Below are 21833 nucleotides of genomic sequence, written 5' to 3' on the forward strand. Positions count from 1 at the left end.
ATGAAGCACTGACATCAGAACTGTGCACAGCACTGTTGTACGGCCGCATGCTTCATGTTTGCAAGTTCTTCCCATGTCAGTTCTCTCCAGATCCTCCGGCTTCCTCTCACAGTCCAAAGACATGATGACTTGGGTTACATTAGCATAAGCGCTAAATTGAGCGTAGGTGTGAATGTGAGTGTGAATGGTTGTTTGTCTCTGTAGGTTGGTCCTGTGATACGCTGGAGACCAGTCCGGTGTGTAACACACCTCTCGCCTAATGTCAGCTGGGATTGGCTCCATTGGCTCCCCGTGGTATAGATGATGGATGGGTTGATGGAACAGTAGTTTTTAGCTTAATAGGGACTAAAGTTGTCAGTTAAAGTTTACAATAAAGAGTTAGTTGTTTTGGGTTGGATACCTGTTAATGTTAAAAAATCAGAGAGGCACATTGGAAAGATGGAGGTTAGACCAGAAAATATGAAAGTCTTGTGTTTAGGATTGCAAACATTTCAAAGTTGTTGAAAACATTAAATATTAGGGTTGAAACTTGCAGTTACTTTGATCCCTCTGTGGAGATCCTAATCTTCTGAGCTCATTTTAGATTCTCGATGGCTTTGACCAGCCTGAATATTGGTATATGCTGCCCCCTTGTGGATATATAAGCCCAAAGCATTTGACCATAATCTGAGGACTTTGTAAAGCAACAAATGCCAGGATTATATTGTGTTTTACTTGATTCAATTATTGTACGTGTGTTTCAGGTTTGAGAAAAAGCAGACGATACATAAGGAGGAGCTGGCCAAGAAGGCACAGAAAGAGAGAGAGGCAGCGAGGCAGGAGATGACTAAAGCCATGACCCGGGAAAGACAACACACACGACAGGAAGCTGAGAAGGCCAAACAACTGGTACACACACACACACACAGTCTCAGGGGTAAACAGTGTTGCGGCCACGGTGACTTCTTCTTCAGACGTGATAAAACAGCAGCAAAAAAACATAACATGCCTCCATACTGCTCCTGTGGTGTCATCCAAGTATCAGGAAGCCCCGACATTCAAATTTGACCCGAAACGGCATCATTTACACCGTGTTTTAAGCCTAAAAGTCCACTACCAGATATAGGGATGCTCGAGGATGTAGTGATGCTAATGCTACATCTGCTAGCATACAAAGCTTCTGTGCAGTGTGTGCGTACGAGCGTGAACGCGGCTTCGATGTCGATATAAGAGGACATGTCGGCTAAAAACACTGCACAAGGGTGAGGCTGCCTGCAGCGTAATCTAAAGTGAAAGATCAAAGCGGAGCTCTGCAGATACTGAGCACACACGTCTTTTGTTGTAAAATGTCCGGTGTAATTGGTAACACCGGTGTTGTCACGGGTGGAGGGAGAATTTCCAGTGTGCCATCACTAATGGTAAAAGGACTGTATTTATGTAGCGCTGTTACATTGTTACAGACCACTTTACACTACCACTACCTCTTTACAGTACAAGTCACTTTCACCAATTCACACACATTCATACAGCCTTCTTTAAGTTGGCACAGCTGTCAGGGGCATAATCTAAGTGTGTAACTGTGACAACAGAACACACTGGCCAATTGGCCATGCAGCCACACAACATATAATGTGTGTCTTTCAACCCCTGTAATCCTCTTGTCTTATTTTCTGGGTATGCACAAATATGCACCAGTCAGCCATAGTGAAGGAAATGGGATGGGACCATGTGAGGCCCACTGTAAGATATGTGCAGCTCACTTATGGAACTGGTTACTTGATATCGAATGTCCAGTATTTCTATGGAATGAAAATAGTTCAGCTCTTGCTTAAGAGAGTTTGTTCTACAATTAATGGTCTGGTGAGTCATTTCTTAATAATGAATAAGCTCCACATTTGTTTGAGAATTTGTATTTGCTCAGTGTAAAGCGATTAAATATGGACTAAACCAAAACAGCACACATTCCGGATGGTGGATTGTGGAGGCATCTGATTGTGGTGGCAGCTGATTGTGGATTATAACAAGATAAACAGTAGGCCTACTCACATACTCTACCATTGGTGACAGTAACTCCTCCATTCATTTGTCATTGCTGCTCCCTTCATCTCTATCAGACATTGTCTTATGTATAAATACTTAAAACATTGACACACTTTATGTCACAAACTGTTTCTTCTAATCAATGTTGTAAAAATACTATTATTTTGTTGATGTGTTCAGATACACGCGGCTATTACACTTCTGTCCGTCCTGGGAGAGGGATCCCTCACATGTGGCTCTCTGAGATTTCAATGTTTTTTCCCCTGTTATTAGTTTTTTTTTGGTAGTTTTTCCGTACTCTTGTTAAGGAGGTAAGGGTTAAGGACAGAGGATGCCCCACCTGTGAGACATTGTGATTTGTGAATATGGGCTAAACAAATAAAATTAGATTGATTGATGGTGCTTTAAATGATGTTTTATATAGTTTGTGTGCTGTACTAAAACGTGATATTTTCCCACTAGTCTGGAGATATGCTGTTTGAAAATATGAAAATTAGGCCATGTTTCTTTTCTAATGTCCTTTTACTGAGAACTGGACAATACCTTTGTATGAAGATTTTTTTTTTATGATTATTGGATATTTGGACATGAACATTTAGATAAGCCTATTACTCTGATTCATCAGGATAAACCGTAGGTATGAAGCTGTCAATAAACACTATGTGCAGTTAACTTGAAATCTCTCCATACTGTACAAAATCTGTAATTTCAGCTCCTATAGAAGTTGCATATGAAGTTGAACAGCATGTCTGTCTTTACTTTCAAACTCACCTAATGAGACACTGGACGTTGCTGACAACACATTTTACCTGTTCATCATTTTCCTCCATGAATATGCTGATCTTCAAATGGTGATGTGTTAGTCCTTTGTCTTCCTGTTGCCTCCTTGTTGGCAAAGAACATGTCTCTTATCCCTATAGAGTCCCTGTCAGCATGAGAATGAGTGTGACACCACTGACATACAGTATATGACATTTTCTAAAGAAAGGTCCCAAGTGGCAAAAGATGAATAGTCTGGCATTTGTTCGTCTGTTTGTCTTTCTCTGTAAGACAAATAAATTTATGGCAGTGGCAAATTGTTTTTGCAATACTACACAACTCTCAAAACAGCTTCTTTTTTTTCTTGCCTCACCTGTTAACAAAGACTCTAACATAAAATAAACCTTGTATTTCCTGTTTTCTTACTGAAAAGAGACTATTATAGAAGTTAAAATAAATTCCCTAACCATTTGCCCTTGACTGTCATTCACAGCCATATGGTCTCTCAGATCTGTCCGTAAGTTAACCTGGTGGATAATGTGAAAAATCCTCTCACCACTTCAACATGCAGTAGTCAGGCTGCATGTGATGATGTTGTACCATGTGTCAACCCATTGGTTTTTGAAATGCTGTTTTGAGGTCTCGAGTTTGGCATGTCGACCAGCGCTATCTTGATTTTTTGGAAACCATTGCACGGCCACCTACGCCTGTGACTTACACCCATTGAACGGAACAAGCTGTCAATCACGCTTTACCCACGCTCCTATCCATAGCGTCTTTTATCTTTTATTTGACGATAAATGAGACCATCATTTTTAAAATGAACATCATGTTGTATTGAAGAAGACTTGAAACTAGAGATTGAAAACATTAACACGTTAACTGGCATATAATATAAGTGAGAATTAGTCATTTCTCATAAACGTTTTTTTCCAAACAATGACATTGCCCTCTGCTGGTCATTTGAGAGGATACAGGTTTTTAGGAACTTCTTTATTGGCTTCACTTTCTTGACCCAGACTCTACGTCCATTTTTATATACAGTCTGCGTGACGTAGTTTGTGGTCAGTTTTCATCCCAGAGCGTTAGACTGAAGACTTAAGAGTTTACATGCTGTGAGTTAAAAGATAAATCTGTGTAACAGCAGATACATTTTAGGACATGAGTTTGTGTAGAGGGTCAATTTATGTTTCAGCCTGCTGCAGTTTTCTCTGGTTAAATCACATGTTGGAGCATTTCGCACAGACACAAATTGGGTCTTTGGAAATGCATTTGTAATTTGCATGGTGTTGCTCCCTCTGCCTCCTCCTCTTCTTCCTGCTCATTTTCTTCCTCCTCTCTTTACTTCCTCTCTGCCTCATTTCCTTGCTCTTCATCGTCGTCTCTTCTCTCCTTCCTCCGGCCCTCTATCTCCGTCTGTTTTTTCTCTCTTTTTGTATCCCGGCCCATCACTCTCTTCTGCCCTGCCCTGGAGACAGTATTATCAGTGCTGCGCAAGCGGTAAATAGCACCCCGAGAGTTTCCTGGAGCTGGAGATAGGACTGGTGTGGCGTTAGAGGTGTAGTCACGGGGAGGGGGTTGTTTTACACACCAGCGGATGCCTGTTTCACGTGACATCCCCCCCCCCCAGCTTCGCCTTCTCTTCCACCTACCTCCCCCATGTCGAGACACGCTGTAACACCTGCCTTATCTCCACTCCAACACACTCCCACTCCTATTAGAAAGATGGTGGTGGGACATCGTGCGCAGAATGACCAGTCGAGCAACTTCCTGATGCCGAGGGCTCCTTGTAATTACTGTTTCTTGTGCTTTGAATACATATATGCACGGCAGATTCGCTCAGAGTCTCAACTCAAATGAGATCTTCCTTTTGCCCTGTTGTGGAATCAGTGAGTTTGATCACTCATCAGCTGCAGCTCTCTGCACATGTCAAGCAAGCTAAAGGGCTGTGGTTTTTTTAGCAGTTGTTACTAGTTATTACACAGATGTAAAGATACAGACACCACCACGTGTGTGTGTTTTCGTGTCCTGCCTGCTTTATGTGGTTTAAAGCAAAGTATCAATACATTGAAAAGGGAATGTGTGGTCTTGCTTTCTTTTTTTACGTCAGATATATAGAATTCATCTCGACAATATTGCCGTTTGCAGTTTTCGAATATCACTGCATTGTTAGTGTAGCTACCTCCTTTTGAATCATCTGAAAGAGGCAATGCAGAGATTGTGGCCTTGCAAGTTCATAATGGACTCAGATGTGACAACTATTTAAAAGAACAGTCACTGATGCAGCAGAGCCTGACAGAGATGTTCCGATAACGATATCAGAAAATGCCTCCTTTATTGCTACAAATGCCAGGTTGGGCATCGGCAAGTGCACAAATCTGTGTACTGGTTCAAAACCATGTCTCTAAAGTATATTAGCTCCACCCAGATAAAACTGGAATTTTCTTTTCCTGCAATTTCCTTCTTTATTCAATGCTCCAAAACGCAAAATCCTAGAGAATCCCCACAAGTAAAGGGATGGCATTATGGTTGCCAGTTAGAACACTAGCAGTCTAGTAAAGTATTTGAAAAACATGAGCAAGGCCATAGACCACTGATAGAAATCACTTTCATACAGGGTCAGGAGCATACAGCTTGAAATACAATGTATAAGTGGTTATTTTTTCAAATGCACTGGTATCGGATCAGTACTCGTTAGTCCAGGTATCCTAATCTTGTGAAAGGGAGAAAGTTTAAAATCTCGAGTGACAGATCCTGACTTTTAATCCAGCACTGATTCTGTTGAGCTCCAAAAATGACTGGTCATACATTTCCAATAATGTACTAGTCCCATGTTATTATTATAGTCCCATTATTACCTTAATCATTACTTGTTTTTTTAAATGTTTTAAATCATGAACTTGTGCCTTTAAGTGCCTTTGTTCCCCCCTTATGTTTTTATATGTACAACAAAGCTGGGTGACAATTTAATGTAGGTTCATACAACAGCAACTAATTTCACATCCTTCATAGAAACATTAACTCATGTTTCTAAAATTCTCTATATATAAATATAATTTTTAGTGTAGCTTTTAAATGCCAGCATGAATACGAGTCAATTAAACATGTAGAACTGATCACAACATTGACTACAGAATGTATTACTTGTTGTTTATAAATTCATATCATAAATAGGGCTTATTATCACTTACATTTTCCAAAGCTACTTAGTGGAATAACACATTATAAAAACTCACAGTGCTGGTGTTAGGCAGTACAGGTGTTTTCAAAATGTTATTCCAACGATTCAAATGGATTTTCACAGCAGTGTCCCCAAATTAGAGTACCTGCTAGCATGGCTGCTGGTATCTTGCCAAAGTTAGCGAGCTGCCATGGTCAGAACCAATCGACGTTTGGCAGCAGGCCCATGTTAATTTCACACCCTGTGAGGGAAAAGTTTAAAGAGATGACAGTGATGCAATATTGCCAGGAGAGAAAGGATCGGTATGACTGAACATATGAGAAAATTAGAAATAAGAGGTGGCAGCTGATTAAGAATTGACTAAGTAATTGGGAGCAAGAAGGATGCGAGGGTGAAAAAGAAGTGACTGAACATTTTGTGAAGGGTTAGGGTGAGAAATGAAGAGGAGCCGGGAATGAATGGGAGTGAAAGAGACGATGACACCAGTTTCCTGTAGAACTGAGCTGAAGAGGAGGGGATGAATGAAAAGTCTGAAAAAGAAAAAAAGCCTCCACAAGTGATTTGACAATTTCCTGGAGGATCAGGAGGAGGTGGAAGAGAAGAGCCACAGTGGAAAGTGGAGAGGGGAGGAGAGACTATTCGTGATGCTGCTTTGAAGCTTTGGAATTACATAGGAGTGAAAAGGGGGAGAGTATGACGAAAAAGAAAGTTGCAAATGGACTAAACATTTTGCACAGTTTTGATAGAAAATAAAAACTCGACCTAAGTGGCGATGATGAGATAGAGGCTGCAATGTGACGGAGGATGACCTGCAGAATTCTAGTAAAGAGGAAGAGGGGGAGAGTGAATGTAAATGTGTGGCTGATAACTGTGTAAAGAGTCACTGTAGAGTGATGAGGAGGGTTTAGCCTTGAATGTGGAACAAAGGTGTGAGGAGACCGAGCTACAGGTTACTATAGTGCTTCCTGTCCTGTTTGCGTGGGCTCAGCACTGAGTCACAAGTCAGGACAGAGCCAGACAATGATGTGTGGCATCTTCCATTTAGTCCCCTCTGACGTGTTCGCCTTCGCTCCCTCACCCATTTCATCCTGTCTTTTGTCCTCTCCAGAGTGAACTGCGTGATCCCGCCATTCCTCTGGCCCTTTCTTCATCTGTCAGCCAAGGTCCTCATCCACCGTGTCGTGCTCTGTGAATAGTCTTTGTTAAAGGCAAATCTTCCGCAGATTAATTTCAGAATGAAAGAGGGAGAACGGGAGAATGGAAAGAAAGGAAGCAAGTCGAACTAAAGGGCTAAAAGGGAGTTTTCTTTTTATAATGTATTAATTGCCTCTTGGCGTCTGTTGAATGCAAAAAAAGGTTATAAGTCATATTAGCATATGGTAAATTTCCCTCTCTCTCTATGTGCTCACAGAACAATTAGGGAAGCCTATTTTATTGGCTGCCCTTTAACTTCGTCTGACGGAGCTTCAGCTCATACAAATGCTGTCCGTGCTTTCCTCAGTCTTTGAACATGGCTGTGAATCACGGGTGAGTCAGCTGCATCCTACCAGGAAATAATGTAAGTTGGTTAAAGTTAATGTGTGCTGATTTTTTTTATATATGATTAGAGCAATTTAAAAAGTGCGTCATATTTAACGTTTTTGTAGATTAAATCAACACTACTCTACTAAATAAACACAAAATCTGTACACTGAATATCAATGTCCAACCAAATGACCAAACTCCTAATTTATATTGTCAGATTATGTTTGTAAAATTTGCAGAATCTGTAGGCAAGAAACAAGATTTAAATTTGACCAATCCCGTTTGAGCAGGCTTTGGTTGGCTGCAGGTTAACAGTCGGTGTGGAGAGACAAAGACACGGAACACATTGACCGATATGCATCTGTCTTCAACACTAGGAACTGAAAAACCAGGAAACCTCACTTACTGCTGCTTTAATTTCTTAAAATATATCATTAATTCCTAAAACAACACATAATGCTCCTGGCAGCAAACCAACCTTTGAGATGAAGTGTGTTTCTTTAGAAGCAGACTGGATTTTTTCCCCCCTCTTTAAATGTCATGTCTCTCTGACAGCTACACCCCAGACATTGAGATTTTTGAGGTGACGTTTTTAAGGTGTTGAATTTCAGCTCCCTCAGTAGTTCCCACTGTTATTTTAAAATGTATGTAAACCTTCCACAAAATACACTATTCGCAGGCGCACAGGCTGGTGGTATATAATTTACAGGGGTTATCTGGGACTGTATAAAGCAAAAGATTAGGTTAGCTGTCAATTTGCAAGGGTGGTAGTTGTACAGAGGGATTTAGTTCTGTATACATCAGGTAAAGTTGTATGAAGTAGTTAAATTTGTGGGTTTTACTAGTGAGATCTGTTGAAAATGCTCGATTACGCAGTTCTTTCAATTGACTCTAGATGGCACCAAAAGGCTAATCCATGTTGCACTGACATCACATTAATGTGGACGCTTCTCTCTCTGTCTTGCGCTCTAATAATCGTCTGCCTCTTTGTCTCTGCGCCCATCATACACACCATTATGTTAAATCTGAAGTTCTCTTATTTGGAGACTAGTGAAAAATGTTATTCCACAGGTTCCCCAATGTCAATCTACTCTACACTTTGTCTCTCTCATACAATCACTTGCCATCTCTCCCATCACTGATACTGCTGGAGAATAGGTTTTACACTAAATTCATTCTGATTCAGATTTCCCATTAACTATTCTCCCGTATTGCTCATCCTGCTCTAAAAAGTTTGTTTTTTAAAACCATTTAAAGATACAACACTCAAATGGAGTCAGAACTTAGATTCACAACCATAATTAATTAAAGTCTTCCAATCAATCATGATACTTTTATATGCAGGAAATACTACAGACAGAGTTTTTCAGTGTAGGTCAGTACTGTGTTTGATCCGATAAAGCCTTTACATGGGTTTTTGAGGTGGTCTCAGTATGTTGGTACTGGTCATAGTTTTTAAAGAGGTACTACACATTTGAATAGGATTTTTTGAGCTGTAAAGTAAAGGATGTGACTGCACTGTGATGTGCAGATGGAAGGAGGTTCTTTGAGAGCAACACACTGGTGTGAACATTTGCAATTATCTTTTTTTTTTTTTTTACAATTGCTCTATTCTAACTAATGCTTTGCTCCAAGCCCTTCAGCTTTGGGCATTACTGAGGAGGGATACAACAGCTTGAAGTGACACAGGGTTGGACCTTCGTGGTCCTCCACCACATTCATGTCTGCCTCAGGGGATTCTGCAGGGAATAAGACCTCCAACTCAAATGAGCCCTATAGTTGACTTCCAATTCTGCAGTGGCGGAGGAAGTACTCAAGCATTTCACTTAAGAAAATAATATAAATAAATAGAGAAACATGTACTAAGTAAAAGTATCACCTGAGTGAGAGTAACTATGCTGGATTTTAAATATATTTCAGGTATTAAAAGTAAAAGTACTTGCCGAGTGTAACCTATTCACTAATTGGTCTACTTTCTTCATCATTATGGCTGAGTCTCGGCCTCTTCTAATTTCATGTTAGGTTTCAGTGTTTTTTCTTCACCGGTGATGCTGCTGCTGCACAAGGCGGGGTCTAATGTCACAACCAATCCCCAAGGCTCCCATTTTGGGAACTACTGATGTAATTTAGTATGTGTGGGTTTAAACATGATTCTTCCTGTGTTATGCACCTGTGCATCTTTTCACCGTTGTTTGTGGTTGCTTTCTGCTAAAATCTATTGCTACAGTACACCATTATAAAAACATTTGCAGTATATGCCTCATATCTCAGGAATTCTCCCCTAACACTGCCACCTCTACTTTACGAATATAGATTGTGCTTAATTTCTCGCGTTTAACTCCTAGTTTTTCTGAGGCGGCAGTGGATCCAAATATGGCTGGGATCCCTCTTGTCTGTATCTGTTTGTCAGACAAGTGCTGCCGGAATGAGCCAGATGTTGGCTCTGATTGGACAAACCTGCCTCTCCTGTTTATACCTAAATCCCTGTAATCAGCCAGAGATTCTCTGCTGGGGGCGCGACAATGTTGTGTCTCTCTCACACACTCATTCAGATTTTTGCTCAGTGTGTGAGAGTATCAGCTGCATTCACACACGCACACACACATTAGAGTGAAACAGACCGAGGCAGATGGGGACATGCTTCATTATAGCAGTACGTATGAGCTGTTGAATTGCTTGATGTTTTATCATGTACGCCTCTGACTGCTTATTTATTCCGACATATGGTAACACACTGCTATTATGCTGTTTTAGATGAGTGAAGAACAGGTTAAATGAGTTGCTTTGCTCAGCACACAGATGTTGTCTTGAATTCAAATGGATTTACATTGTTGGAGCAATTTACAGAGTGTTACTGTGCAGATGCTGAACACGCACGCTTTAATTTGTGTACATTTTACTGAGAAATATGAGCTCTCACTTGTTCCAGTGTTTGGGTAAAAAAAAACTAGGAGGAAGTGATTGTAAAGGGGAGAGAAGCAAAAATCAGGGTTGAAGAGACGATGTAATAAAACGGGGGGGTGAACAGGAGAGAGGGAATGCTGGGAAATGAGGGTGCTGGAGAGACAGCAGGAGTAGCATTGAAGGAAATAGGGGGAAAGAGGTGAGTGAAGGAATGGGTATAGATGAGACCACGGAGAGGAGGCTGCAGCACAGATAAGCCTGCGGTTGTATCAGTAATTGTAATCTGCAGGAACTGACATGGTTCTGCATGTAAAGCTATTAGGCTGCTCAAAAGCCTGCTTCCCTGTGCTCCGTCAGATAGTCAGGTGAGGCGAGCCATGTACACGGGTCGGACAAATCCAGTTAATCTCGGCACCCTTAGAAACAGGACTGAGAGAAGAATGGAGTCGGAGTAGATGACTTCTGTCAACGTTTATCAACAACAATGCAGCTGCAAATTCAGCACCCTTCGAGTGGTCCGCAATGACAAAAAGACACATTTTCACATTAGACATGAGAACGTTATAGGTCACTGAAGCAGTCAAGGGGCAGGTACACTGTGTCATCATGCTAAATGTAGCTTCTGCGCTGTAATACTGTAATACAGCCTGGGAAGATGAGAGGTGCCACAATGTTCCCTAACGGACTAGGACATACATTTTATTATTGCAAAATCAATATTCTCAACACCTCCGTCTGTTCCTTCGGTCCTTAACTCTCACAGAGAAAGATCATCTTCACTCACAGTCCACTGCAAGCCGCCTCCGAACTAACACCAACTCTGGGCTGATAATGAAATTCAGTCACGGCAGCCGACAAGTAGATTTTCAGCAGGGTTTGATTCCAGTTACAGAGTTTAAGCTTCTTGACATGTTCAATTCAAAGTCCCAGCAGCACGTCTGCTGGCAGAAAAACAGATATTGCTACAAATGAGGGAGCATTTTATTTTGGGGAGTTAACATCAAAGATTCATGAGCTTACTCAATATCAAATTGCAGCTGGATTTTGTCATGGCAGACATCTTGACATGTCACAGTAGGAAAAACACAGGTGTAAAGGAAATGAATGACGGCTGAATTGCATTTAGCTGTTAAATTTTCAGGGTCCCGGTGTTGTTCATGTTGGCTCGGTGTCCCACTCTTTTCTCACTGAGACACTTAAGCTGATGTTCATGTTATTATCAACACCTGAACCTTTTATACAGGAACAAGTCAAACTGTCAGCTGTGAAAAGATTTATTGTAATCAAGTCCAGACTTCTTAACTTTTTCTTTCATGCAACACAGATTTAGTTGAGTGAGTCACAAAAATAAGTTCTGATTGCAGTGACTCATGCTTCAGGTATGGCACTTTTGGATAAGCAATTCAGGTTTAACCACACAAAATCTTAACTGAGACGTTGATACGTAATAAAGAAGTTAAGACATTCCTATTAGTCTTCTGCATAAGTCTGAGACGGTTTGTTTGTTTGTTGGTTGTTATATTTGTTTGTAAGCAAGATAACACAAAAGCAACTGAACAGATCTGGGGATCCAGAAATGTCTACGAAAGATAAGAAACATTTTATACAATATTTTTATCAAGTCCGCAGAGAATACCCATATATCGGGATCATTTTAATAGATTTAATAGACTTTTCATGGACCCCCTGGCAGTGTGCCACGGACCCCCATTTGAGAACATTAGTCAGGATGATTGACGTCATAACAACAGATGGAAATATTAAAGATTGAGTATCACGTGAAAGATGAAGCAATCAGAGTAAAAGGAGTAAAACTATAAACGGAGGAGTACCACTCCTCCCTCTGTATTGCTGCCTAGCTGTAATTATCAGTCAGATTATTATTGAGTGCTAATTTATTTCCTCGCTGGGAGCTATGTGTTAAATAAACGCAGCAGAGTAAATAAAGAGAGGGGGAGAACAGACTGCTGCTGCTATCAGATGGCAACACAGCGCACACGCTGCCCACGGGGGAAGAGTAAGATGCGTTTATATTTATACGCGTCTGTCCCAGAGATACTTGTGAGCCCAAACACTAGTATTCCCTGCCCATGTGGTTTTCTCAACATCCATTGGACTGTTAACATTGGTGCGCTGCCCCCGGATGCTCTGTTCATGTGTTCATGCTGCACTGGATCAGGGAGTTGGCCTTCCACAGCTGATATCGCTACCCAGTAGACCCCCCCCCATCGGCTCAGCCAGCCGCCATCTGTTCTCCCTTCGGCACAGTCTCCAAACCTACAGTAAGACGTGGCTGTGAAAGAAACATGTTCCTATTTAAGGGCGTTTAACTAATGAGGGATAATTTAGTGTCTGGAACTTGTATTTTTGGTTTGGTTCAGCTGGAATTATTTTTAAAAGATTGAGGACTGTTATGAAACCTGAGTCTCCGTACCAATTCCGTAATTTTTCAAATAATTTTCTCAGTGAGAAGGTTTTTTAATAATTTTTTTTTTTGACAAAGAAGCAAAAATTTGTAATTGTCAAATGATGTGTTAACACAAGCAGTCATACAAGAACTTTGCCTGAATAAAAAGTTGTTACATTTTTTTATATATATATAAAAAAACCATCTGATGAAATATTTATTTAACGAGACTACAAAGGTGACTAGGCTTTAGATGGCAGCTCTTGGTACTTGTCGGTTTAATGTACTCGGCACAATGGACACAATTGTTCTCTACCAAAATAATATTGCAGCCTTTGCGATTTTTTTTCTTCAAATTTGTTAACTAGTCTTATTTTTCTTTCCTTTCTTACTTATTTTCTGTGTTACCAGTGTTCCACATGTGCAGCCACATACCAATTACATAACTCGCCTACTGGCCACACTGATTGTTTTTTTATTGATGTAAGATATTTTCATTTTCATCCAGCTCATTGTTGGAATTCAATGTCCAATTCTAATAATGCATCCATGGGTAGATAAGATAACTCGGCTTTCAAGGAGCTCATTCATTGGACAGCTTTGATGACTTGTAACCCTGTATCTTCAGCACTACACAGACAATTTGTGGAAAATCTAAACAAGCTCTCTTGGCAGCAGATCGAAACCCACATGTCAGTTTTGGTGTTTGGTCAACGCCATGGTGCAACTGGCAGTGGGACATGTAGACAGCTGCAGCCAAAGATGGACAAGGATGACACAAAGAGTGGTCAAAGTAGGAGTTAAACAGTACGACACTTATTTCACATAATTTCCGTATTCTGTGAGTGAGTCATCAGTGCATTTATAAAGCCTAATTTTAACCTAATGTATTGATAAGATGGAAAAAGTACAGCAAGAACATTTGAATTAGCAGAAATTGATCGTGGTCCTGCTTAACTAATAATAGGTTGTTTTGTCTCTGACAGTAAATAAGTTGTCTAACTAAAGTTGTTTTCAGACATGAAAGTGTTAAAAATTCACTTACTCTGAAATTACCAGACATTTTCCTGGTGTATTCTCAAATGGGCAAACTCAGACATTTTATCAGAGTTGGCAGCCCCTAAATACAATTTCAGGAAAATGTTGGGACTTCAGTGAATGTCCGAAAGCACCTTAAGATAATCACTCACAGATTGCTGTTGTTTAAGCTTTTCCATAACTAATGAATTTTCTTTTAGCTTAACCACAACTCTGTGATTGTGTGAAACATTTCAGTTTTTATTGCACAGACAGTCGCGAACATAGCTGTCGTCAACTTGTGTTGTAATCACTTGGCCTGGTTCACTGTGTCCACCACAGTGTCTCCTCTCCGCTGTTTCATTCTGTGTGTGTGTGTGTGTGTGTGTGTGTGTGTGTGTGTGTGTGTGTGTGTGTGTGTGTGTGTGTGTGTGTGTGTGTGTGTGTGTGTGTGTGTGTGTGTGTGTGTGTGTGTGTGTGTGTGTGTGTGTGTGTGTGTGTGTGTGTGTGTGTGTTTTCCACACTATCCTTGTTTAAATGATTGTTGTTGCGAGTGTGACTGTCACAGGTTAAGTTCAAAGGGTTTGATCTTTTCAGGCAAATAAGCGACAACATTTTTCATGCAGCTCAACCTCAACCCAGAGTCATGTCATCAGCAACATAAACACATTTCTAACATGTTTGTGATTGTTATAACAGGCGTGTCCTGACTCCACTATCTCAAACAGCTCCTTTCATTTCTAGAGGTAGAAATCCAGGTATGACCAGCATCATGTTGGGGGGTCGGATGCAGTATGTCTGGCTCTAAATAGTTCCCGCTGTCATAAGAATTTTACCCTGACGACAGGGCCGTCGGGTGGCAGTCTCTGTTGGTTGGTGTCTTGGTTGTTCCATTGGCTCAGACCCCTTCAGTCCATTTGGCGTGCACATCTAAGTTTGGCCTCGTGCACTGTGATGGGAACTTTTGATTGTTTGCCATGCTGTTCCTTATTTCTAAAAAGAAGCTCCAGTCAACAAAGCAAACCAGATCACAGACAATGGGAACTGTGTAAACGTCTCTGCGAGATTTCTTTTTTGATGTAAGATGTTTCATCAACAGAGACCCTGCTTGCTCTCTCATTCTTGCTCTGATTTTGTCTCTCCTTTTTTCCTTATCATTCCCAGCTCATTTTTCCCCCAAAAATTGCTCTATTTTGTTTATTCTGTCTCACACATTAAAACTTTTTCTACTCTCTCTGTAGTTTCTAGATAGATGCGTCACACCTCAAGCTGTGTGCCGAGTATAGTTTTATATGCAGAAGGTGCCCGGGCAGGAATGATATACAGTAACACGTTTGTAAGCCAATCTCCCATTTAGCCCTGAGCCAACAGCTGCCATATTCAACTATGCACCTTATTAATAACTGATGTTGTTTTTCTGCACTTGTTTACATTTGTTAAGAATTAGTTTTCCCTCTGGTTTCCTGAATTTACAGTCTTTTTTCGATTTCTCCCTCTCAACCAGATGAGGTCGATTTATTGTTGTCATTTTAATAATTTTTAGGATATTTTTAGAGCAATTTTTTCAAACTGCATAAAATTGATGTCTCATGTGACAAGCAGTATTTGTTTAAACAGAGGGAAACATTGTAAATCTCTCCTTAAACACATACATCAGTTTAAGTTTGCCTGTGAGATCAGAGCAAATGAGTATTCTCATATATATCCTCAATAGTTATCTAGATATTTCTGTTGAAGCTATATTCATGAATTGTTTTTTTTATGTCCAGAATATTTAAATTAACTCAATGTTTTGTTGTCAATCATCGCTGCAAATTGGATTCCTTTTGTGAGCAGGTGCACTTGGCCAGTGAGCCCATGTCGACTCAAATAACACACAGGAAGTAAAACAGACATTACAGAATGAACAAATGCACAGCTTCGACGCTCAGTTTAAAGATTAACTTGGTATTGGGATAATCCTGAGATGACTTTTTATCATTCCCAAATCTTCAAAACAGTTTTGCTGTCTATCCATTCTTAAGCTAATGCTGCTGTTGAACCATGCGTAGATGGAAAGGACAATCACTTCTTTTTACTTTTTAGCGAAAGGAGATTGAAAAAGTCCAAAAGCTGGTATTGATTACCTGATGAGATTTTATCCTCTTCCTCAGTTATTCGTTTGTCCTACATCCTATATTGACTGATCTAAATCATACTTTTACCCAATATGGAGGACTAATCCTCCTCAAGTTAAAGTTCTTGCGTTGAAACAATATTTAAAATTTCAAATGTTTGGTTTTCTTCATTAAATCAAAAAAGCGAAGGGGGTAGCAGTTCTGTGAGGTTATACTTTGACATGATGAGCTAAATGCTAACACTTAAGGGAAGCCTCCATGCATAGATCATCACAGCTGCTTGTGTTTTAGCACCAAAAGCTGTCAAGGGGACCTTGATCACATGTTGTTAATTCAGACAAATCCTGAATCCACTTGTTTATTAGAATTTGCTGTGAAATTTAGATCTTATGTGGGTCACGTCCACAGCTCCACAAAATTTCATGGAATTGAGTTTTGTAGTTTTTGAGTAATTCAGCAGACCAACAGACAATGGTAATGACAATGTAACCTTGGCAAAGGTAACATTGATAGATCTTTGGAGAAAATATACTGTGTATGTTGAATTTTTTGTTTGACTAATTTCACCTTTGCTAACCTCTATAAACAGATTCTTCATCTTTATGTGCAGAATCTGTAGGGGAGGGACAATATTTTGGGGCCAGCACAGGTAAAACGTGCAATTGGGGAGCAAAAAAAGGGTTAGGGGAACACATTGACCAAAATGTATTGGCTTTTCTAATTTATCTTCATTCACATGCAGATATCTGTTATTGGAGATTAGCCAAAACATCATCTGGACCTAAAACACCTTCAAAAAGTATCACTGTTTGTGTTTTATGTGAAGAAATGTTTGATTTTAGAGATAAAAGAAAATAGTTGGACTGTAAATGGTGTATGGTGAATGGAAGACAGAGCCTTGGCCTTGATATCCGCTATAACCGAAGCCCCAAAATGTGTTTGTTTCATGTAGTGATAATGTTGCTTTAAAGCAGGTATACGTGATAAGAGATAAAACTCGATAGTATAGACAATAAAGACTAAATGAATGACAGACACTCTCAGGTATCCCAAAAGAGAGACAGATGAAACAAACATAACCATAGAAGCCTCAGCCATCCTCTGTGTGCATGTGTTCCTTTGAATGTGCCTTGATGTGGGTGTGGTGTGGTGTGGTGTGGTGTGTTGTGTGTAAAGTCACGCCTGGCTGGCTATTATCTACCATAGACTCCGAGGTCCCTGGAGGGACACCAGAGGAGTCATCTGATTCACTTGCAGTTTCTTCTCTGACTGCAAATTAAAACGGGGCCGACACGGAGAGAGACACAGATAGGAAGGAGAGCGGTGTTTTTTTAATTAAATCCATTCTGTTTCTGCTTAATCCCTGCCAAACAGATACTTGTCTGACATAATATTAACACATGAACAGTTCCTCTTCCCACCTGCATTAACATGCACCAGCTGCAGCTTTTCAGCTCACGGTGCATGTATCTCTCACATCAGAACCAGGAGCCCCCTCGCTCTCCGTCTCTCCTCGGTTAAGGTCTGTTTATGAAACACAGACGATCGGCTCTGATTTGATTTGGCGTTCAGCAGCCCTGATAATTATGATGAATCTTCCTTCCTGTGTTAGTGGTTGTGTATGTGCGTGTAGACTCTCCTCACCTCAGCTTTTTCTTCACTGATGCTGCTTTTCAGTGCCACTGTGCTGTTATTCAGATCTGGGGACGAGACTGCTTCGAAAATATTGATTGGCATTAATTTGCCAGGTGGAGCAGATGCATGCGATCTAGTACATTAGGTTAGTTCAGTCACTGTCTGACAGCCTGCCAATCACAGAGATACGTTACAGTTATTATTCAAACTTTCTACATGTCAGGTTTCCAGTGTGTTAATACCCATCTGGTGTCAAAATGAACTTTATGAACCACATACTGTTTACTCAAAGTTACATTGAGTTTGCCTCATGGTTATACTTTAGTTTATAACCTAGGGAATGATTTGACGGAGCTAAAATGCTGGAGGCCAACTGTCGTTCTGTTTCACAAGGCACAACTTCATTGCATAAGGGAAGTGTAAAGTATAGGTGAAGTGTCAGTAACTTCACATAGTGTGATGTTGCAGAAAATGTTACTTCATTCAAGCAAATTTTATGTTTTATACCCACTGTATTTCTGAGGCACAGAAGTAACCTAATACATTTCTGGTGTTGGAGAGTTTCAGCTTCTCAACCTTTGATTTGTGACACCACAAGGGGTCGATTGATAGCCACATGAAGAAGAAGGATGCATGTGCTGAGTTTGAAACGAGAAGGCCATTTTCACATTCACCTTAAGGACTGGAGCTTCACTATGGTCACCTTAAAGGTCCAGAAAGAAGGTTTTTCGGGGTTGAATAATAAAATAAGGTGGCACAATGGTGTGTTGATTAGTGCCGTCACCTCAGAGCAAGGTTCCCTGTTCGAATCGCACTTCAGCCGGGGTCTGTCTGTGTAGAGTTGCTTGTTCTCCTTGTGTCTGCGCGTGTTTCTCTGGGTACTCCAGCTTCCTTGCCTGGTACGCTGGCAACAACCAGGGAGTACACCACCTCTCGCCCAATTTCAACTCCCCCCACAACCCTCAAGTGATAAGATAGATAATGGATGGATGGATAGAGAACCTAATATGTTTCGAATCTGTGACTAATTGCAAGTATTTTATGTGGAAGATTTTAAAGTGCCTTAACCAAACACTGTGCTTTATTAAAGCTGTATCTCCCGACAGTTTGTGCTTCATTCTCCCTCTTTCTTGATCTTTCCTTCCTAACTCCGCTTTGTTTCTCTACCCCCGCTGCCCTTCCTTTTTTTACTTTCCATTTCCCAATCTCTCTAGTCGCCAGATGAGATAGAGGTGATGGTAAGTTTCGCCACAATTTTCAAATTCCTTCTCTCCACTCCATTTCTTCCGTGCAGTTTTTTATTTCCCCATTGTCTCTTTGCACTGGCTGAGAGTCACTTTAAAAAAGTGGAAATAATTTTCAATGATTTCTATTAAACTGAAACTCTTGACTGTTGAAACCGAAAAAAGACTCTAAATTTTAGTTTTTGGAGACTTGACTGAATAGAAATCATATTGAACCCCTCCATCCTCCCTAAAAAAACGTTTTGAACATCATGCATGTCTAGAGTCTAATATCCTCTACACCAGCAATCCAGTTACTAACTTACTACTTCATTAATTGAGGTTATTTAATACAAATTCTAACTTAAGAAAACTGACTCTCTAATAAAGTCAAGAAGTTTCATTTTAAAATAAAGTTTCAGTTTTGCAGCTGTCACATATTCAAACGCAGACATTCTGACGTTCTACATTGGCGCAGGCAGGAAAAGTTCAGAAAATGTACGATGCAATTTCAGTACATTTCTGAAAGCAGCTTGTCTCTTCTTTTCTTTCCAAACCTTGTTTTGCTTTTGTTTTCTCTGTTTCACTTCACTCTCTGTTGTGTACCCCCCTCCTGTTTTTATTTACTTCTGTCACTGTCAGGGTTTTGTGGGTTTGCATGTGCATTCATGAGCCTGTTTGTGCATGGGCATGTTTTTGTGAACATACGAGCATGTATTCCATCTTCGGTGCTACTGAACTACCTAAAAATACTATGATGTGTAGTGTGCTGGGGTTCTGGCTTGATTTTTCTGTGCTGGCACAAGCAGGGACACAATGGATAGTTTGCTATCGATGAATAAATGGGTGGCTGAATAGAGGGGCAGGTAAAATTGAAACTGTAATTTGAGGCTCTTCGTGGAATTTTATTTTATCTTTCACATGGTAGGCCTTTTAAGCCTATATGGTCAAATATTTGACAGAGTGAGTGTGTGCTAACGAGTGTTGGCCCACATGCTTGGATGTCTCTGTGTCACATACTAACATGTACAAGAATGTGTTTGCAGTATCAGTACTTAAAAAATGCTTTCATTGTGTTGAATGAATATTCAGTTTTAGAGGGAATTAAATGTCTTCTATTTATGGTCACGATTCATCGCGTAGCTGCTACTAGGCCTGGTTCCACATTTGAAAATCTTTTTATAAGGATTTTCCGAAACGTGAATGGATACTACAATACTTCACATGGAAAAAAATTATTTGAAACCAACAATATAATTTTTTTGCAATTCTACATTTCATACTTCCAATCCTATTAATAATCTTGAATTCTCACAGAACAAACTTGTGACCCCTTGTCGGGGTCCTACCCTCCGGTGTGGAGCCACCTTTGTATGATATTAAATGATGATCACAGACATTTGTGTTTGTGTGTGTGTGTTATCTTGTAGGCTCAGAAGCTACAGAAGAAAGATGCACAGCTCACAGCGCTGGATGCCTTCTACAAGGAACAGCTAGCGCAACTGGAGAAGAGGGTACAACATTTACACAAACACTTCTATCTATTATCTATCATCTATCATCTATCTTCTATCTATCATCTATCATCTATTATCTATCATCTATCTTCTATCTATCATCTATTATCTATCATCTATTATCTATCTATCATCTATCATCTATTATCTATCATCTATCTATGATCTATGATCTATTATCTATCTATTATCTATTATCTATTATCTATCATCTATCATCTATCTATGATCTATGATCTATGATCTATTATCTATCATCTATCTTCTATCATCTATTATCTATCATCTATTATCTATCATCTATTATCTATCATCTATCTATCATCTATTATCTATGATCTATCATCTATCTTCTATCTATGATCTATTATCTATCTATTATCTATTATCTATCATCTATCATCTATCTATGATCTATCATCTATCTTCTATCTTCTATCTATCATCTATTATCTATCATCTATCTTCTACCTATCATCTATTATCTATCATCTATGTTCTATCTATCATCTATTATCCATCATCTATATCTATCTATCATCTATCATCTATTATCTATCATCTATCTTCTATCTATGATCTATTATCTATTATCTATCTTCTATCTATCATCTATCATCTATTATCTATCTATCATCTATTATCTATCATCTATTATCTATCATCTATCATCTATCATCTATCTATCATCTATTATCTATCTTCTATCTATGATCTATTATCTATCATCTATCTTCTATCTATTATCTATCATCTATCTTCTATCTATCATCTATTATCCATCATCTATCATCTATTATCTATTATCTATTATCTATTATCTATCATCTATCTATCATCTATCTTCTATCTATCATCTATTATCTATCTTCTATCTATCATCTATCTTCTATCTATCATCTATCTTCTATCAATCATCTATCATCTATTATCCATCATCTATCATCTATTATCTATTATCTATTATCTATCATCTATCTATCATCTATCTTCTATCTATCATCTATTATCTATCTTCTATCTATCATCTATCTTCTATCTATCATCTATTATCTATCTTCTATCTATCATCTATCATCTATCTATCATCTATCTTCTATCTATCATCTATCATCTATCTTCTACCTATCATCTATCTTCTATCTTCTCTCTATCATCTATTATCTATTATCTACCATCTATTATCTATCATCTATCATCTATCTATTATCTATCATCTATCTTCTATCTATTATCTATCTATTATCTATCATCTATCTTCTACCTATCATCTATCATCTAACTTCTATCTATCATCTATCTATCATCTCTTATCTATCATCTATCTATCATCTATTATCTATCATCTATCTTCTATCTATCATCTATTATCTATCATCTATCTTCTACCTATCATCTATTATCTATTATCTATCATCTATGTTCTATCTATCATCTATTATCTATCATCTATCTATCTATTATCTATCATCTATTCTCTATCATCAATCTATCATCTATTATCTATCATCTTTCTATCATCTATCATCT

General features: G+C 39.3%; 1 protein-coding gene across 2 annotated transcripts in view; it reads left to right on the forward strand.

Annotated features, from left to right (window-relative positions):
- Positions 1-21833, forward strand: part of chchd6a (coiled-coil-helix-coiled-coil-helix domain containing 6a) — a 97379-nt gene that overhangs the window by 5984 nt on the left and 69562 nt on the right. Inside the window, exons 4-6 of one of the 2 annotated variants that reach the window (XM_035159782.1) lie at positions 744-888; positions 18778-18801; positions 20217-20300. In XM_035159782.1, coding sequence (XP_035015673.1) covers positions 744-888; positions 18778-18801; positions 20217-20300 — 253 coding nt within the window. The remainder of the gene's footprint in view (positions 1-743; positions 889-18777; positions 18802-20216; positions 20301-21833) is intronic. The other variant, XM_035159783.1, reaches the window with a different exon arrangement.

The sequence above is a fragment of the Hippoglossus stenolepis genome, chromosome 6, assembly GCF_022539355.2.
Source record: "Hippoglossus stenolepis isolate QCI-W04-F060 chromosome 6, HSTE1.2, whole genome shotgun sequence".
Lineage (NCBI taxonomy): Eukaryota > Metazoa > Chordata > Actinopteri > Pleuronectiformes > Pleuronectidae > Hippoglossus > Hippoglossus stenolepis.